This window comes from Odontesthes bonariensis, chromosome 7 (genome assembly GCF_027942865.1).
Source record: "Odontesthes bonariensis isolate fOdoBon6 chromosome 7, fOdoBon6.hap1, whole genome shotgun sequence".
Taxonomy (NCBI): Eukaryota; Metazoa; Chordata; class Actinopteri; order Atheriniformes; family Atherinopsidae; genus Odontesthes; species Odontesthes bonariensis.
In genome coordinates this window covers 3,714,970-3,731,547 of record NC_134512.1, presented here as the reverse complement: position 1 = coordinate 3,731,547, position 16,578 = coordinate 3,714,970, and the positions used below count along the sequence as shown (strand labels likewise).

The 16,578-nt window shown below is 41.2% G+C and overlaps 1 protein-coding gene across 1 annotated transcript in view; it reads left to right on the top strand.

Moving 5' to 3' along the window:
- Positions 1–16,578, top strand: part of LOC142383650 (mixed lineage kinase domain-like protein) — a 32,037-nt gene that overhangs the window by 5,786 nt on the left and 9,673 nt on the right. Inside the window, exons 2-8 of the mRNA XM_075469273.1 lie at positions 319–772; positions 2,717–2,794; positions 8,096–8,279; positions 9,506–9,606; positions 9,692–9,827; positions 16,215–16,299; positions 16,377–16,522. Of these exons, the coding sequence (XP_075325388.1) occupies positions 325–772; positions 2,717–2,794; positions 8,096–8,279; positions 9,506–9,606; positions 9,692–9,827; positions 16,215–16,299; positions 16,377–16,522 (1,178 nt within the window). The 5' untranslated portion in view covers positions 319–324. The remainder of the gene's footprint in view (positions 1–318; positions 773–2,716; positions 2,795–8,095; positions 8,280–9,505; positions 9,607–9,691; positions 9,828–16,214; positions 16,300–16,376; positions 16,523–16,578) is intronic.

Here is a 16,578-nt window from a genome sequence, read left to right as displayed (position 1 = left end):
CCAAAAGTGCATGAAAAATGCAACAGCCCATGCAGTAAACAATAAAACATAGGTTTTGGAAATTCAACTTAACTTTGGTGGAAATATCAAAAACATTGTAAACTTTCCCTGACACATAATAATCATTGGGAAACTGCTCTGCCCTGTAATTTGGAGTTAGCCGGGAGTTTCTGCTGTGTTGCTGCTGTGATTATCTTTGACAGAACCCTGGAATTATATCACTTTGAATCAGAGTTAATTTATTTAAACTAGTAAATTGTTGATTTTATTTAATTGTTTTTATTCTGTCATAAACTGTATGCGTTTTTGTCTTCTCAGCCAATCATGGAGAGTATAGAAATCGTCCTGTCCATTGCCTCACAGATCTACACCCTTGTTAACAATGTCAAGGCCAATAAGAAGCGCTGCCGCCGTGTTTATGAGCGTGTCAAAGCCTTGGAGACGTTGGTGAAGTCCATCAAGCAGAGGGATGCGGTCAAAACCTCTCCTGAGGTAGAAGAGGGCCTTAAAGGACTTTCCAACACTCTGGAATCAGCTCAGAAGCTCATTGAGATATACACTTCGGAAAACTGGGTAAAGCGCTTCCTGAAGTCCAACAGCCATGGGGACGAGTTCGACAGTGTGAACCATCGGCTCGATGACACATTCCAGATCTTGTCTGGAGCTCTGCAGTTGGAGCAGGGAAATGCACTGTCCAAGGTGTTTCAACAAGCTTCCAGAGAAGCTGAAGACAAAGAGGCCAGGAAGGAGGATGAAGCAGACCTGAAGAGATGTGAGGAAATCTAATTTTGGCATTGCCTTTGTGGAGTAATTTGACCAGAAACAATTTTAGTCATCTAATTCAATGGATCCAATCATTTTTTATTTTATTTGATCCTTGCCCCTTGGAAGGATTTATCCAACCATCATGTTCATAACATTATAAAATGCAAGAGATGTGTGACAAATTGTATACGGATAGGTTCAGGGCGAGCAGAGGAGGCCAAAAAGGTCACCTCCTGAACCAGGAGAGAACCTCAGCTTTCTAACCGTCATGGTTTTAGTTAGGTTTTTTGCCCACATGCAGAACACACTCAGGAGACTGAACAAGGTTTGACAATTTATTAAAGATAATGAATTCTGGAGATGAAGGTCCGGGACTGGAAACTCGGATGCGGATCTCTGACTGTATGAACGGTTAGTTGAGGAGCGAGTTTGAGAAATATTGAATGATCGGAAGGTGCTTACAGAGAGTCGATGGATTACCGCCAGGGAGAGATAAGCAAGGTCTGAGAGGCTGGTGGCTGAAGTGAATGTCTGATCCAGGTAAGGTAATGATGCGAGTAGGGAGCCTCCTGGGTGGCGAGAGGGTGAGCAGGGTTCGATCGGAGGTGGAACCAAGAGGAGTCCGAAGGAGACTGCTAGCATGGAACTCTGAAGATGAGACAACTTGAAGGTAGTGTATGATGAGGACGGCTGTAAAACCTGGGAAGGAAGCACAAGGTCGTGAAATCTTTCTTGGCCGGACCAGGAGTAAGAGCCTAGAGGACATACCACGTAGGTTAACACTCTGGTGGCAAAGTGCTGGCAGCAGGCTCCTCTTAAGCTTCCCCTTGATGAGTCTTGATGAGAAACACCTGCCTGTAATCAGCCACCCAGGTAACAGGCACCACCTACTGGAGAGAATGAGAAGCAGCAGCCAAAAACACAGGAGGAGAAACTCCAGACCCAACACTAAGGCTGTGTTCGAAACCGCATACTTCTCCTACTACTCCTGCTACTCATACTAATTTTTTGAGTTAGTATGCGAGTTTGAGTAAGCGAGAAGTTCCCGGATGCATACTAGATTCGCCGAAATGTTGGGTATGCATCATGAGGTTACTACTCATACTCAAACTACCCAAGATGCAACGTAACGTGACGTCGCCGATCGTCATTTCCTGTCAAAACGGCAGTTTAGAGCTTAAGCGAAATCAGCTTCAGGCCGGCTGTTTCGGCTCGGGCAGGAGCAAAATGTATTGTGGGTAAACACTCTGCATACTGTCTGATCGATGAGTATGCAGTATGCAAGTATGGAAGTATGCAGTTTGCAAGTATGTAGTATGTAGTATGTAGTATGTAGTATGCGGTTTCGAACACAGCCTAAGTCCTTGTGCTTGGTCTATTTTTCATGTGCTCTACTGTTATTTACATGTAGAATAGATGTGCTGTGGGCTGTTAACCAAATCATTTAATCCCTGGTTTAGTCCCTTTGATGTAGTGAAACTCGTGTTTTTCTGTAGACACGATTCTATCTGGACCAATACAACAATGAAAAGTACAAGACACAGCAGCAAAGCAAATACAGGAGCGAGCCTCAGAATGCCATTTTAGAAGTATAATGTATGATCATTGACTGGAAAATGCCCACGTCCACTAGTCGAGTAGTTAAACACAAGTAACTCACTTTACATGGTCAGACTGAACCAACTCAAGGGAATCTCGAGTCTTCAGCTGCAACAAATACAAACATAACTTTGATTAACATTCTTTCTTGTCTAACTCGCTTTACTGTTGAGTTGGAGCAGGAAAAAAAAAATTTAAGTTGAAGAATATTTCCTTTTCCTAGGTCATTTTATTTTTGATTTAAACTCCAGTGATGGAAACCTGACAGCGTTTGTAACACTGACATCCCAGCGTTATAAATCAGTGTTCAGTGCTGCTTCCTGTGCTTCATCTGTGTTTGCTTGTTCCTCAGTACTCTTGGAATACATGGAGGCCATACAGAGGGAGACGGAGGATGTCAAAACCAATGTGCATAAAATCGTGGATATTTGTGAGTATAGCTTAATTTAATATCCTCTATGTTAGCATATAATGCAAGTCAAAGGTTTGGACACAACTAATAATTCAAAGAGTTTTCTATGGTTTTAATGACTATATATAGTGGACATGAAAACTAAATATATCACAACTATGAAATAACATTTTGGGTTAACCCCCAACTGTATATCCTGCTGATGAAGGCTAAAACAGCCATTGCTCTGAAATTGCTCTAGTTCTTTAAGGGTTAAGTATTGATAAAAAGTGTTAAACTAGCAAGATAGATACTTATTATCATGACTTTTAGGAAGTGTTGGACCCAAACCCAGGTCTGATAGGCTGGAGGCAGTCAAATAGAGAACAAAAGTTAACTTTATTTGAACAAAACGTTTAAGTGCTACTGAAGCAGGAAAACCAAAACATAAAAACAAAGAGGGAAATGAAAGACCGTACTGACATCTGAAAGCAAGTGACATCAACAGAGAGTCGGGGGACTGAACAAGTGAAAGAAATGGGAATTGTTATGGAGGGAACTAATGACAAACAAAAGGCAGGTCTAGTACTGAGGAAACTACGGTCTGGTGTGTGGTGGAAGCAGAACATGAGACAGACGACTCAAGTTTAAATTAACAAAGCTTAACAGAGACAACAAGGAATATCAATATAGAGATTTGAACAATAATTCCAAACTCATAGATCATGATAATTGTTTGTTTGTGATATGCGAACCAGCTTATTGTCACCTAGTGTAGTCCTGATGGAGGATCTTGCCCCATCTATCAGACCAACAGCTATGTAGTGTTGGTGTACACCACAAGCAGCCAGATTCAAATGCTGCACAATCCTAATCTTATAAGGCTAGATCTGCTCCAATAAGTAAAGACAAACAAAAGTCCATCAGTACTTCAAAAGTTTATTTAAGTGCAAATAACAACGACAACAAAAAATATATATATTCAGCAGTATAACACTGGCTTTCATAAAGACTGTCCCAAGAAATTAGGCTAAGGGTTTAATACCATCAATCAAGGTTTTAATGTCTTCAGTTCCAACAGTTACTGTTGTGTTTACTCTGCCAGCTAACAAGCCTGTGTAAAGCTTCCCAGCCTTGCATTGTGGAGAGATGGCATATTCACAGATAAGTTGTTAGCCTTATCCATCATTCTTGAGACAAAGCAAAAAAAATGCTGCAATTTTCACAATACAATATGTGTCAAGTCCTGCCTTTCGTGTGCTTTCTGAATATTCATACATAGAATAGTCATTTCAATTCCTTCACCAACAAGTTGACTTATTTTTGAACCACCAGTATGCTTGTCACCACTAAGTCATTTGTATAGTACAGTAGTATAGTATAGTTTATTTATATAGCACCTTTCACAGACAAAGATCCCAAAGTGCTTCACAGAAAGTGACCCCCATAAAATAAACGATACAGGAAAATCCCTAAGAGCAATACAAAATAGTCATAGAAGCCCAAGTCTGACTAAAAGCTTCTTGGAATAAAAATGTCTGTTTTTTTTTTTAAAGAATCCTCAGAGACCAGACTACGTAGGGATACAGGTAGAGCATTCCACAGTCTGGGTGCCACTGCTCGGAAAGATCGGTCCCCACGAGTCCTGAAGCGAGTGCGAGGGCCTGATAAAAGATTCTGATTGGACAACCTCAGGCTGCAACAGGAAGTGTGCGACTGAATCAAATCGGCAGTATAAGAAGGGGCCTGTCACGGAGCGCTCTGAATAAAACCAAACTTTTGAACTTAATTCTAAAAGAGACTGGTGGTGAAGCAACTTTTGAACAGGGGTGATATGAGCCCTTCGGTTTGTATTAAGGCCTTGCTGCAGAGTTCTGGACAGCTGCAGCCTCCCTCTTACTGAGACGAGTGAAAAGACTGTTACAGTAGTCTAATTGTGAGTAAATAAAAGCATGGATTATCATCTCAAATTCACTACAGGACACCATCGATCGAGTTTTGAGATGTTTCTAAGATGAAAAAAGCAGTTTCTTATTAATTGTTGGGAGGGATGTTCCAGGGACAGAGCTTCGTCAAGAAAGCCTAAATCTCCCAGTTGCTTTTTAATTTCAGGTATGGCAGTGTCCAGTGCAACAATTAATGTTTCTGTTTAGGCTGAATTTAGCTGCAGGCTATCCTCCCAGATATGTAAGAAGAAAACCACTTCAGGACCGATCCAGATATTCCAGTCCAGATCCCGCAGTCGGTTTATTAAAATTTTACGATTAACTGTATCAAATGCTGATGAGAGGTCTAACAGGACTAGGACTGTGTTTTTTCCAGAATCTGCTGCCATCATAATGTCCCTGGAGACTTTAAAGCTGCAGTCTGCAACTCTTTTTCAAGCATAATGCCTGGAACTGTCTGGGGATTCTGAAAGTAGTACATTAAATACCCCAATACAAAAAAAAAATGAGTTCTCTAGGTCCCCTATATGTCCCGCTAGGTCCCTCCAAAGCCAGCAGGTTTGTTTACAAAATTGCAGACCGGACCGGTAAAAGGTAACCAATCAGGTTACGAGCTGGGCTCTGTTGCCTGTCAATCACCGATTGTGCACGCGCGATACAAGGTAGGCTGTCCCCACGCTTATTTATCTGGACTATTGAACTTCATTACGGGCTAGTCTACTTACTGTGTCTTCCATGATCGCAAATGACAGGTGAGTTGATGAATGAGGAGTCGTGTAGGCGCATCTGGCGTGCACGTCTACGTGCACGAGTTCTCATGTGTTTTGAAGGGGCGGGACAGGAAGTTGAATAACTTTTTATTTTTCGGTTAAAAAATAAGCATTTCTTGCATTTTGCGACTACGGAGGTCACCGTTTTCAACTTCAAGCGTTCTGATAGATCATGTAGACTCTTAAAATGCCAAAAATTAGGACTTTACGTATGACAACAACAAATCCTGCAGACTGCAGCTTTAAGGAGAGTTTTTTCAGTGGAATGCATTTTACGGAAACCAGACTGGAAACGGTCATAAATATTCTTTTCTTCCAGATAGGATGTGAGTTGGAGAGCTACTGCTTGCTACTGTTTTTTTAAGCTTTGGTTCCAAATCTGCATGTTTAAAAGACCTTGGGACAGTCTTGTACAAAGTACTTGAAAGCGAAACTTGAGTTAAAGTACAAGTATCTTTCCACAAAAATGACTTTGGTAGAAGTTAAAGTCACCTTTTAAAATATTACTTGAGTAAAAGTCTTAAAGTACATGACATTTAGTGTACTTAAGTATCAAAAGTAATTGTCTGATATAAAATGTACTTAAGTATTAAAAGTAAAAGTTAAAAAAAAGTGAGTATTTGTATTTTTAAAAAAGTGAGTGGTTTATTGTGGCTTCCTTACAGTGAAAGCATAATATCCAGACACAGGAGAAAGAGGCTTAAACTTTTACAACGTTAAAAATGAAACTTCTGCCATCATCAATGGTGACGAGCTCTCTCTCTCAACCTCCCTGTGTGTGATATGAACAAACTGCACGTCTTTCAACGAGCATGAAGTTATTAACTGAAACGGAAAAGAACTTGGTTTTCAAAGTTGCTAGAATTCGGTCTCGCTCTTCTTGGACTGAAGACGAGTCCTGCGATGCTGAGGAGCCTTTGACAGGCCGCTGAGGCAGGTAGAGGAAAAGCTTGCACACCGCTGGGAAGGATTTCAGCAAGTCCATGTGATCCGCTGAACAGGCCAAGTATCCATCCAGTGTTCTGGCACCACCTTGTGCTTGGGCAGAAAAGAAGTCACCGTCACCAGACCAACTGGACTGGCTGGCATCTGCTTGCTGAAGGGAGACTTCTTCCATGAGTTCTGATGTAGTCAATTCCTGAAATAGTGACAATGAAAATATAAATTATAGATCTAATGCAACTCTCTAACATGTTATGACTCCAAATTTAAGTTTTAATTTAAGGTTTGTTATTTTAATCTTATTTACTATCCACGCTTCAAAATGATCAACACTTTTCTTTTCACTATCCCCATGATGTCTTACCTGTTTTGATTGTGGATTCATCCTTTGTCCACGTTGTTCGGAATTTTGGAAGTAGAATTGCAGCTGCAATCAACTCATGGTCCATCAGGTAGATCTGATAAAGAGTGTAAATGTCAATGTAAATGTACTTTATTTATACAGCCCTTTACAGACAATCCTTACCGGTGTACCAAAGTGCTTTACAGCAGGTAATAAATAAAGAGAAGAATAAGTTAAAAAAAACAAAACAATAAAAGAACAGTTGAAAGCAATAAAATACAACAAAATCAAATAAGATCAAATAAGATAAAAGTGTCATCATACTACTGGGTATTAAAAGCAATCCTAAATAAGTAGGTTTTCAGCCTAGATCTGAAGAGGCCCATGTCGAAATAAGACGCAGCTGGACGGGGAGCTTATTCCAGAGCCTGGGGGCAGCTTTGGGAGAAGGCTCGGTCACCCCAGGGTTTGTATTCTGACCTGGGCACTTCCAGCAGAAACTGATCTGTTGACCTCAGAGCTCCACCAGGATTGCGGACTGTTAAAAGCTCAGATAAATATGATGGGGCGAGGCCGTTAAGAGCTTTAAAAACAAACATTAAAAGTTTAAAATCAGTTCTATAAAGGACAGGAAGCCAATGGAGAGAGTTAAGAACAGGAGTGATGTGCACACGTCTGTTGGTGTTGGTTAAAAGTCGGGCAGCAGCATTCTGCACCAAGTTGTGGTGGGGAGGACATCATTCTGACTACAAGAGCAGTCATATTATCTACTGTCACAGGTAGTATCATTTGCAGGACAAAATGGCTCTGGTGAGGTATTAGTGTTTATATCACATATCGCGGCCTGTCCAGGGTGTACCCCGCCTCTCGCCAGATGACCGCTGGAATAGGCTCCAGCCCCCCCGCGACCCGACTGACGAATTCAGCGGGTATAGGATGGATGGATGGATTATTTTGTGTCTCTGGGATTTTTCTTGTTTTTAGATGAGTTGAAAGTTGAGAGGAATATTCAGATCTGACATTCTTTATCGTTTTGTTTAAGGAGGACATTTCATCTCTAAGATGGAGTCTGTGAACCTCAAGTTTAGTTGATTTCCATAACCGTTCAATTTTACAACACAACCTTCTTAAATTCCAAAGAGCCTCATTTATCATTTGGCCATGTGCTGGTTCATAAGCAAAGCATGGTCTCTCATTCACCAATTGAATTCACTCACAGTGCAGCAGTCATGTGAGAAAGCAGACATTTCATCAACTTATGTCTACTAAGTGCAAAACGTTTGGAAAATTATATATAAAGCTTTGCTGAACAGGGATTTCTATCTTTGTATTTTTTCAGTGTCTACGCAAAGGAGCACGTATGTGGACATCAGAAAGATTAAACCAGATGAGTTAAAGTATGTCCCAGAATTTCCCAAAAAGCCCTTCATGACAACACCAACCTCAGAGGTCTACAAAGGAGAATATCGAGGATTCCCAGTAGCCATCAAGAAATACACAGACCCCCTGAACACCAAACCGAGGTATGTGCCAGAGCTCAGCACAATGCTCAAATAAAACACAGGGAAAAAAACGTGTTGTATGTGTAAGTATGCTAGTGTTATTTTCAAGTATGATTTATGCCTGTATCATGTTTCAGCTGTAGATTAACGCTTACACTGCAGAGGTTACAGGACGCTCTCAAACACAAATTGATGGAGAGATCTATTATCTATAGAGGTTTCTCCCCTGGTTTGTGGGGGCTATATAAATAAAACTGATTTGACTTACATTGGATTACTTTTTCCAAAATAAACTTTCTATTGTAAGATGCATTAGGGCTTCAGTTTGTCCCTGCAGGTGTAAATGCATCTTAGAAAGTAGTTCAATGTCATTTTCATTGCATCAGGTAGTTTCTACAGGGCTGCATATTTATATAGTTACCATGAAAATGAAAAATTGTAGGATTAGGTCAATTAAATGACAGTAATGCTTAGTTGGACTTCAAAGAAGAAACTGCTAAATTAAAAACACAGTCTTACACCAGAGAGTGAAAAATCTTGGTCCACAGTGCAAAATGTGGCAGTCTCACAATAAAAGCTTACAATTAACTGAATTTTCTGGGCTACAAAATTGTTACATGCCTACCTCTGCCATTCAAAATCTGAACGTAGCAATGTTTTGGATTACTTGAAACTGTCACCCATGCTAAATTACTGTAAAATTGCTACATTTTAAGGCTTCAAAAAACACTTTATGCCTAATTTTTCCTTTGCAAAATTGTAACATGAAACTATTAAAAATGTGTATTCATATAGGACATATGTGGTCATAAACAGCAGCCTTCCACCATTAAGTGTAAGGCAACAAAGACTTTTACTTTTCTACTTGGCTGTCAGTTGCAGTTGGTTAGTGGCTAATCAGAACAAATACATGGCCAGGGTTTGATATGAATAAAGAATATGGTGTTAAAAAAATGATTTGGCTAAAGAAATCGATGCATGGGTTCAGGTTCACGTCACCTGAACACTTCCTTATGCAAAACAACAAGCGATGAGCAACGTCCCACAACTTCTGGGCCTTTATTGTGATGCTATGACATTTTGGACATCTAGATAAACATTCATATTACACGTTTTCTCGTGAGACAGGGATAGAATTAGATTTAAGTTAAAAAAATTTTTTTAATATCATAGTGTATTATTAAGTTTGGGACATACTTTAACTGTCACATGTTCGGTGTCCATGGAAACATTTTTTACACATGTAGGCAGGTGGAGTCTATTTTCAACAAGGAAGTTGATGCCATGAAACGGTTTGAATCACCCAACATACTGCGAATGTATGGCATCTGCATTGAAGATGAGAACAGTAAGTAGACTATTGGATGTGACTCACACAGTGCCTGATATTCCTGAACTATAGAAAAGTGATGTGTCCTTATTACTGCCTATAGCACCAAACCCTGAGTTCTTCATCATCCAAGAATATTGTGAAAAGGGAAGTCTTCGCATTGTTCTGAGCTCTAGCTGCAAACTGCCCTGGACCAGGAAAGCTCGCATGTGTCTGGATGCAGCACAGGGACTCTACCGGTAAGTCTGCAACAACTGATTCTGTTGTGCTTGCACATGTAAATTTTGTGAGGATTAAGATTCATCAGTGCATATCTGTCAAATAACAGAGGGTCATCATGACTATCATTCTATAATCAGTGAGCCATTCAGCGGCGGTTCCTTCATAGGGGCGATTTGTGCGACGCACTACCAAACACGGAGTTTATTTTTTATTATTATTATTTTTTTTATCTAGTTGCTAAGGCGGGACTGATCTACTGTAGGCAAACTGGTTGTATATGTCATTGTCCAATCAGATTAAGGTCGCGCCTGGTGTTGCCACGCCCATTTGGGGCGATTTCTGTCAGGGTCGAATTTGCACCACCAATCTCCCATTGAAATGAATGGTACGTCAGTTTTTTTCAAAAATCATGCTCCCAATACATTTTCTATGAGGGTTTATGTGCTCGCATAAACGACGGGCTTTCGTCATATGTCTGTTGCGCGGGATCATGAACATTCCACAAAGAAGATGGCGAGTGTCGAGTGCAACAATACGGTAGTGTCTCTGAAAGAAGTACCCTTTAGTTGTCGTACTAATGCGGAGAAGGAAGTTTGGAATAATTTTGTGGGATTTTCGAGCTAGCCTTGCGAGGCAAAGAGGAAACCCAGGGCTCCGCCAACCCTGGTATTTTTCGAGGTAGTATTTGATGTAGCTAAATAACTTAACGTAGGTATTATATTTAAAAAAGAGAGAAATCTCACATAAGTAAGCTGCACTTAACCATGTTTGACAACTGGTTATGCTTTTCTAAGTCATATTTTCCAAAACTTCAATAAACACTTGACTTGGATTTATATGCTGTCATTTTAATTACATTCTTTAGAATGAAAATTGAATGAATCTTATCATTAAGAGCTTATGTGTTCATAGAATCCTGGAACAATATGAGGAAAATAAATAAATAATGGTTAAGGTGTAATATTAACTGATTAGCAAATTATTAACTGGCAAACGTTTTGCTTTGAAGGTTTCACAATGTAACTTCCCTAGTTTGACACTTTTAACTAGTTCAGTGTTGCCATCCGGTGGACAAAAGAGATATTGCCTAAAATTGATATCTGATATCTGAATTTATAGGCACAAACAAGTTAGGGAAATGGTCTTGCTACCTAGACAAATATACCTCAGTCTTATGGACTTTTATGATACTTATGGACATAACGGGGGGAAATTGCACTACCTAAAAAAAATGTCCCACTTACTGGGACTGGGTTGCAGGGGGCAGTGGTCAGAGCAGAGATCCCCAGACCTTCATAACCCTAGTTGCCTTCTCCATCTCTTCTTGAAGGACATCAGGGTGTTCACAAGCAAACCGAAAGATACAATCCGTCCACAGACTCTGATGCAGAATCTTTGTCACTATAGATGCCGATTCAGAAAACAGAATTCAGAAAAAGCAAAGATGCTTTATTCACACGATTGAACTAGATAGCCTGTTAAAAAGGGCCCCCATATTCCCACAGGACACCACAATGAACATGATCATAAGCCACCTCTGGCACCCACTGTCCAGGGTGTACCCCGCCTCACGCCCAATGACCGCTGGGATAGGTTCCAGCCCCCCCGCGACCCGACCGACGGATTCAGCGGGTAAAGAAAATGGATGGATGGATGGGTATAGAAAATGGATAGAAGGATGGATGAACAACAGTTGAATTTTAAACAGTTTTTTTTGGCATTTAGACTTGGATGCATGATCCCCATGAAGCAGTGACATAGACAAAGAGAGGGAGTAGGATAGGAACCCCAGTAAGGCCTGAGGAGAGATGGAGTTGTCTGTTAAAGGCTAAATGACAGGAATGAGAAATGGGAAGGAGGAGACCACTGACAGTGGTGTTGTCTGCAAACTGCATCAGCTTCACAGAGGGTTGTGCAGTCATTCGTGTAGAGGGAAAAAAGCAGTGGAGAGAGGACACATCCTTGGGGGGCTCCGGTGTTGATGGTCCCGCTGTCTGAGGTGAACTGTCACAACCTTACCTGCTGGCCTCTGTCAGTAAGGTTGGGACAGTGAAGATGGATTTGGATAAGGAGGAGGCCGAAGAAGGACATTCAGAATGTAAATTTAGAGGAAAAGCCTTCAAGGTCAACAAAGGGCAGATGTAAAAAGGAAGAGATTGAGAAAAGCTCAAAACTATCAGCAGTTATACGCTGACTCACTGCTTCTACTTAAAGGAATGGTTCGGCGTAAAATGATAATTTGAGCATCACATGGTCATGCCACATAATTTATATGGGTGATGAGCCTTTCTCCGAAAAACCGCGGCATTCCGAAGTTGGCTATTTTGAAGTGTTTTGTTAGAAACGCAGCCAAAGCAACTGTACGGGGCCAATTTGGAAAATATAAGAAATCGGTTGTTTTTCCGCAATAAATGAGCTCAAAAGCGCTACATACTTCAGCTGTGTCATAACAAAGGCCTCGTCAAGCAAACCGAGGCACAGAGAAGTTCATCGGACCACACAGTCTTTCACTGGCTTGTGTTTTCACCGGTTGTCGTAGTCTGCTTTTGCCTAGAATAAAAAAACATGGCACACGGCTATGCAATGTAAAACAAAACAAAAAAACTCACCTTTGTCTATTAGCGACACAAAATGTCTTTTAGATGACAAACAGGTGTTTTCATTCGGCATATCTGTGCCTAACAGTTCCCACTCCTGGCAACAGAAGCTCTCCTCCTCCGACGACATCACCTCGCAGCACGCAGCTACACCACCATGTACCTCCAGTACGCGACCGAGCAGAAGCGCCCACTGACGCTTGCTCCGCACATCTCTGTTGTTCCTCCCGTTTCCGCAACTCCTCGTCTGTATATTCGGGCTCAAACAAGTATGGTTGGCCTTCAAACGCAAATGGCTCGTCTTCGAAAAAATTATGGTCGTCTTCTGCCATATTTGCGTCTCAGCCTCCCTTTGATAACTTGAAGCAGTAGGCCTACATCCGGGTCAGACTAGGAGTTGGAACTACCGGTGATGCCTCAAAAAACACTAGCCAGTGAAAGGCTGTGTGGTCCGATGAACTTCTCTGTGCATTGGTTTGCTTGACGAGGCCTTTGTTATGACACAGCTGAAGTATGTAGCGCTTTTGAGCTTGTTTATCGCGGAAAAACAACCGATTTCTTATATTTTCCAAATTGGCCCCGTACAGTTGCATTGGCTGCGTTTCTAACAAAACACTTCAAAATAGCCAACTTCGGAATGCCGCGGTCTTTCGGAGAAAGGCTCATCACCCATATAAATTATGTGGCATGACCATGTGATGCTCAAATTATCATTTTACGCCGAACCATTCCTTTAAGGTCTGAAAGATTTAGGCGTAGAGGATAATGACAGCATCAGGTTGGATGTTAATAGACTGTGCTCCAGCAGATCAGCGCCCTGGGGCGGCTGTGGCTCAGTGGTTAGAGTCGGTCGTCCAATAACTGGAAGGTTGGCGGTTCGATTCCCACTCTCGCTTGGTGGAACTGATAGCTGGAGGGGTGTCAGTCCACCTCCTTGTCACGGCTGAGGTGCCCTTGAGCAAGGCACCGTACCCCCATGCTCCCCGGGCGCTTTCATGGCTGCCCACCGCTCCAGGTTGGCATCTGTCTCTGAGTGTGTGACCCTGTGTGTGTGTGTCAACAGGTGCCAACCTGGAAGGGTTAAAAGTGGAGGACCAAATCTACCTTCAGGTATAAATAAAGTCACTTAACTTAACTAGTTTATAAAATGAGGATGAAATCCCATGTAGGGCTGCTTTCGTCCTGACCTAAATGAATGGCCTGACTTCTGTACCTGATTGTGACAGCATTGCTGTCTTGGTATTCAAGCGTATTATCATGGACACTGACCCACTCTGCAGCTTTTCTTGTGATAACTTGTTCGCTGGTCCAGGAGTGTCCAGATCATGGCACCATGCATGAAATGAAAACTTGGCTGCCAGCTATGACAATAGGGGAGAAGGCCTATCTTCTGGGTTCAAGTCTGGAAGTCCAACAGTAAACCTTAAGCTCCAGGATAAGCCACCCACTTTCTTCTCCAGGCAATGGGCCAGCCCTCGCCGCTTCAAACGGTCTGAGAAGACTCTCAGGCGTTCAGTTCATTTATGGACAAAGACAAAATTGAAAAAAACAATAATCCTCATGGGGGTTACGCAGGGGGAGAAAATCGGTGCATACACCTAATATATTATTAGGTACACCCCTTGTCAAAATTTGATTGATTGCTTGACCATGCAGTCTCGTATGAGTTGGAGCTAGGGTTTAAGAAAAAATCCTTGTTTCGGCAGCTTCGCAGATCCTCTCCCTATAAAGTAAAAAAGATGAGAAAACAATTAGATGTGAGAGGTAATGTATGACTCTTGACTTTGAGAACCAATGAGAGGAATGGTGAGAGAGGGGATTAGACAATCGATAATGGCTATAAAAGTCTTGTGGAGAGGGTTAGGGGGTTGATTTTGGGGGGGGTGTTTACATCTAAGCTAGTTGGTTATTTTTAAAATAGACACGAGGGTAGCCGCCCCTCTAATAAGGATGTTTTCTGTGAGTAGCCACTGTCCTATTTATATGGTGAGGGAGGGGGTTAGACAATCGATAATGGCTATAAAAGTCTCCAAAATCTCGTGGAGAGGGTTGGGGGGGGGGGGGGTTGGGGGGGTTAGGGGGGGTTACATCCAAGTTAGTTGATTAGGAGGGGGTTGCAGCTATGGCAGTTGGGGAAATATATATAACTGATGAGTGTATAGATGAAAGAATGGTTCATTTCAGAATAGAAAAAGGTTTGTTAAGGAAAGAAGTTGCTAACAATTGACAGATTCATAGATTTTCTATCTGTAATGTGACACTGTGTTACTCATCTGGTAAAAAGTCTTAGGAATCCTCTTCTGATGAGATCGAAGGTAGACAAAGCAGTCGATTCATATCATGAGGTTGAGAATAGGGTTTCAAGTCTAGAGAATGCTCCAGTGTTTTACTTCATGAGCACCAAGTGTGAATGGTCTGTAACTAATTTTAGGAGGGCTGGGAGTAAGGCTGGAGAGACAGAAACAATCAATCAGTTGAAAAATTTAATTACTTCCTAAAGCATGTTTCCTTTACACTTCAGCTTTCTTTTCTCTTCATCGTGTGTGTTTATCAGCTTCGACATCCCAGAGCAGCCTCTGCACTGGTGGTTGGTGGTTTGCTCCGCACCAGAAAGCGCTCCATATCCCCTCTCTCTGTTTTAATGTTGTCCTTCAGCCTTTGATGTGTCACGGTCTCATAACTCCCATCTGCGCAACTGTGTTAACAGCGAAATATGGGTTTTCTGAGACTTATTATTTTTTTTAAATAATTGTTTTTAGATATAGAGCTTGAATTTGTATTATGAAATGAGTGCATAAGAAGTACTGATATAGTAAATAAAAAAATGATTATTTTTGTGTAGCTGTATATTGCAATAATAACATATGGTTGTCACAAAATCCCACGGCACACCGTTTGGGAACCACTGGTCTGAGAGACAAGACAACCACAAGTGGGAAAGATTCTCATGCAAACATATCAGACAATATATAAACATTCAGCTGAATAAGACACTGAGAGTGCGCCTACTCTTCTTTTTCTTTTTCTTTTTTTTTAACGTCCAGCTAATTATGAGATATTAGTTCATATGAGATAAGGAACATAATGAAAAAAAAAAAACTCACTGATCTGACAGAACAATGTGATAATTTCACCCTGTTTCTTACAGAAACAAAGTAATTATGTAAAAATGAAGAATCAAGAAAGATTATTCAAGAAAACCCCTGAAACAGGTTCATAAGCACAAGGAGCTGTTAATGTAATCTCACACCAACAACTACATCTGCACCGGACAAGAATAACTCAATAAACCGGCTTTTGTTACCCCTCATACTTTGTTACTTTGCTGCTAAAACATTTATTTACCTTCAGTTGACCAGTGTAAAGAACATTTCAGGAACCTTGTAACTCATCCTTATAACTTACTCAACATTTAATGAGCCATATTCAATGTGATCTGCTGCATTCCTTGCAATTTATTATTAATAAAGGTAATCACACACAGCCAAAGACAAACCACTAAGTTTTCAGGAGTGCTGACAGTTTACTATGTGTTAAATCTCAGGGAAACTTCATCTGAGAGCAAATACTAAACCAGACAGATTTGTCAGGCTACTTCTAAATAGGAGTCTGCACACATATTAACTAGCCCAGAGTGAATAAAAGTTTAAAAAACAACCTTATTCATCCATTGTGCTGCAACAGCAGCGGTAGGAATGTTCCCGAGTGACTATGACCATCTCCTACTGAGCTTTTCCACAGGTATATACATAGGTTTTGTGTATTTATAATGAAATTAACTAATGAATGAACATTCGTGTCTCCTAGACTTCACCAGACAGAAGTAAAAGGTAAAGTTCATGGAAACGTCAACAGCAGCAAGTTCTTAGTGACTGAAGACTACAGAGTGAAGGTAATGGATCCAAAGCATGCTGAGACTGCTTCCAACCCGATGAACTACGGCTCTCATGTTGTTATTGTTACTTTTAGCTGGGAGGGTTTGAGCTGACGAAAACGGAGACATCCCTGAGAAAGACAACGATTAAGGACAAAGAAATCAGCTCCCTGTGCTACTCCTCGCCCCAGCTGCTCGACAGCATCAACTATGCCTACGACAAAAAGTGTGAGATGTACAGGTCAGTGGCCATCAGGGATCCCCCTACAGCTACTCAAAACCAACATTTTAGGTTAA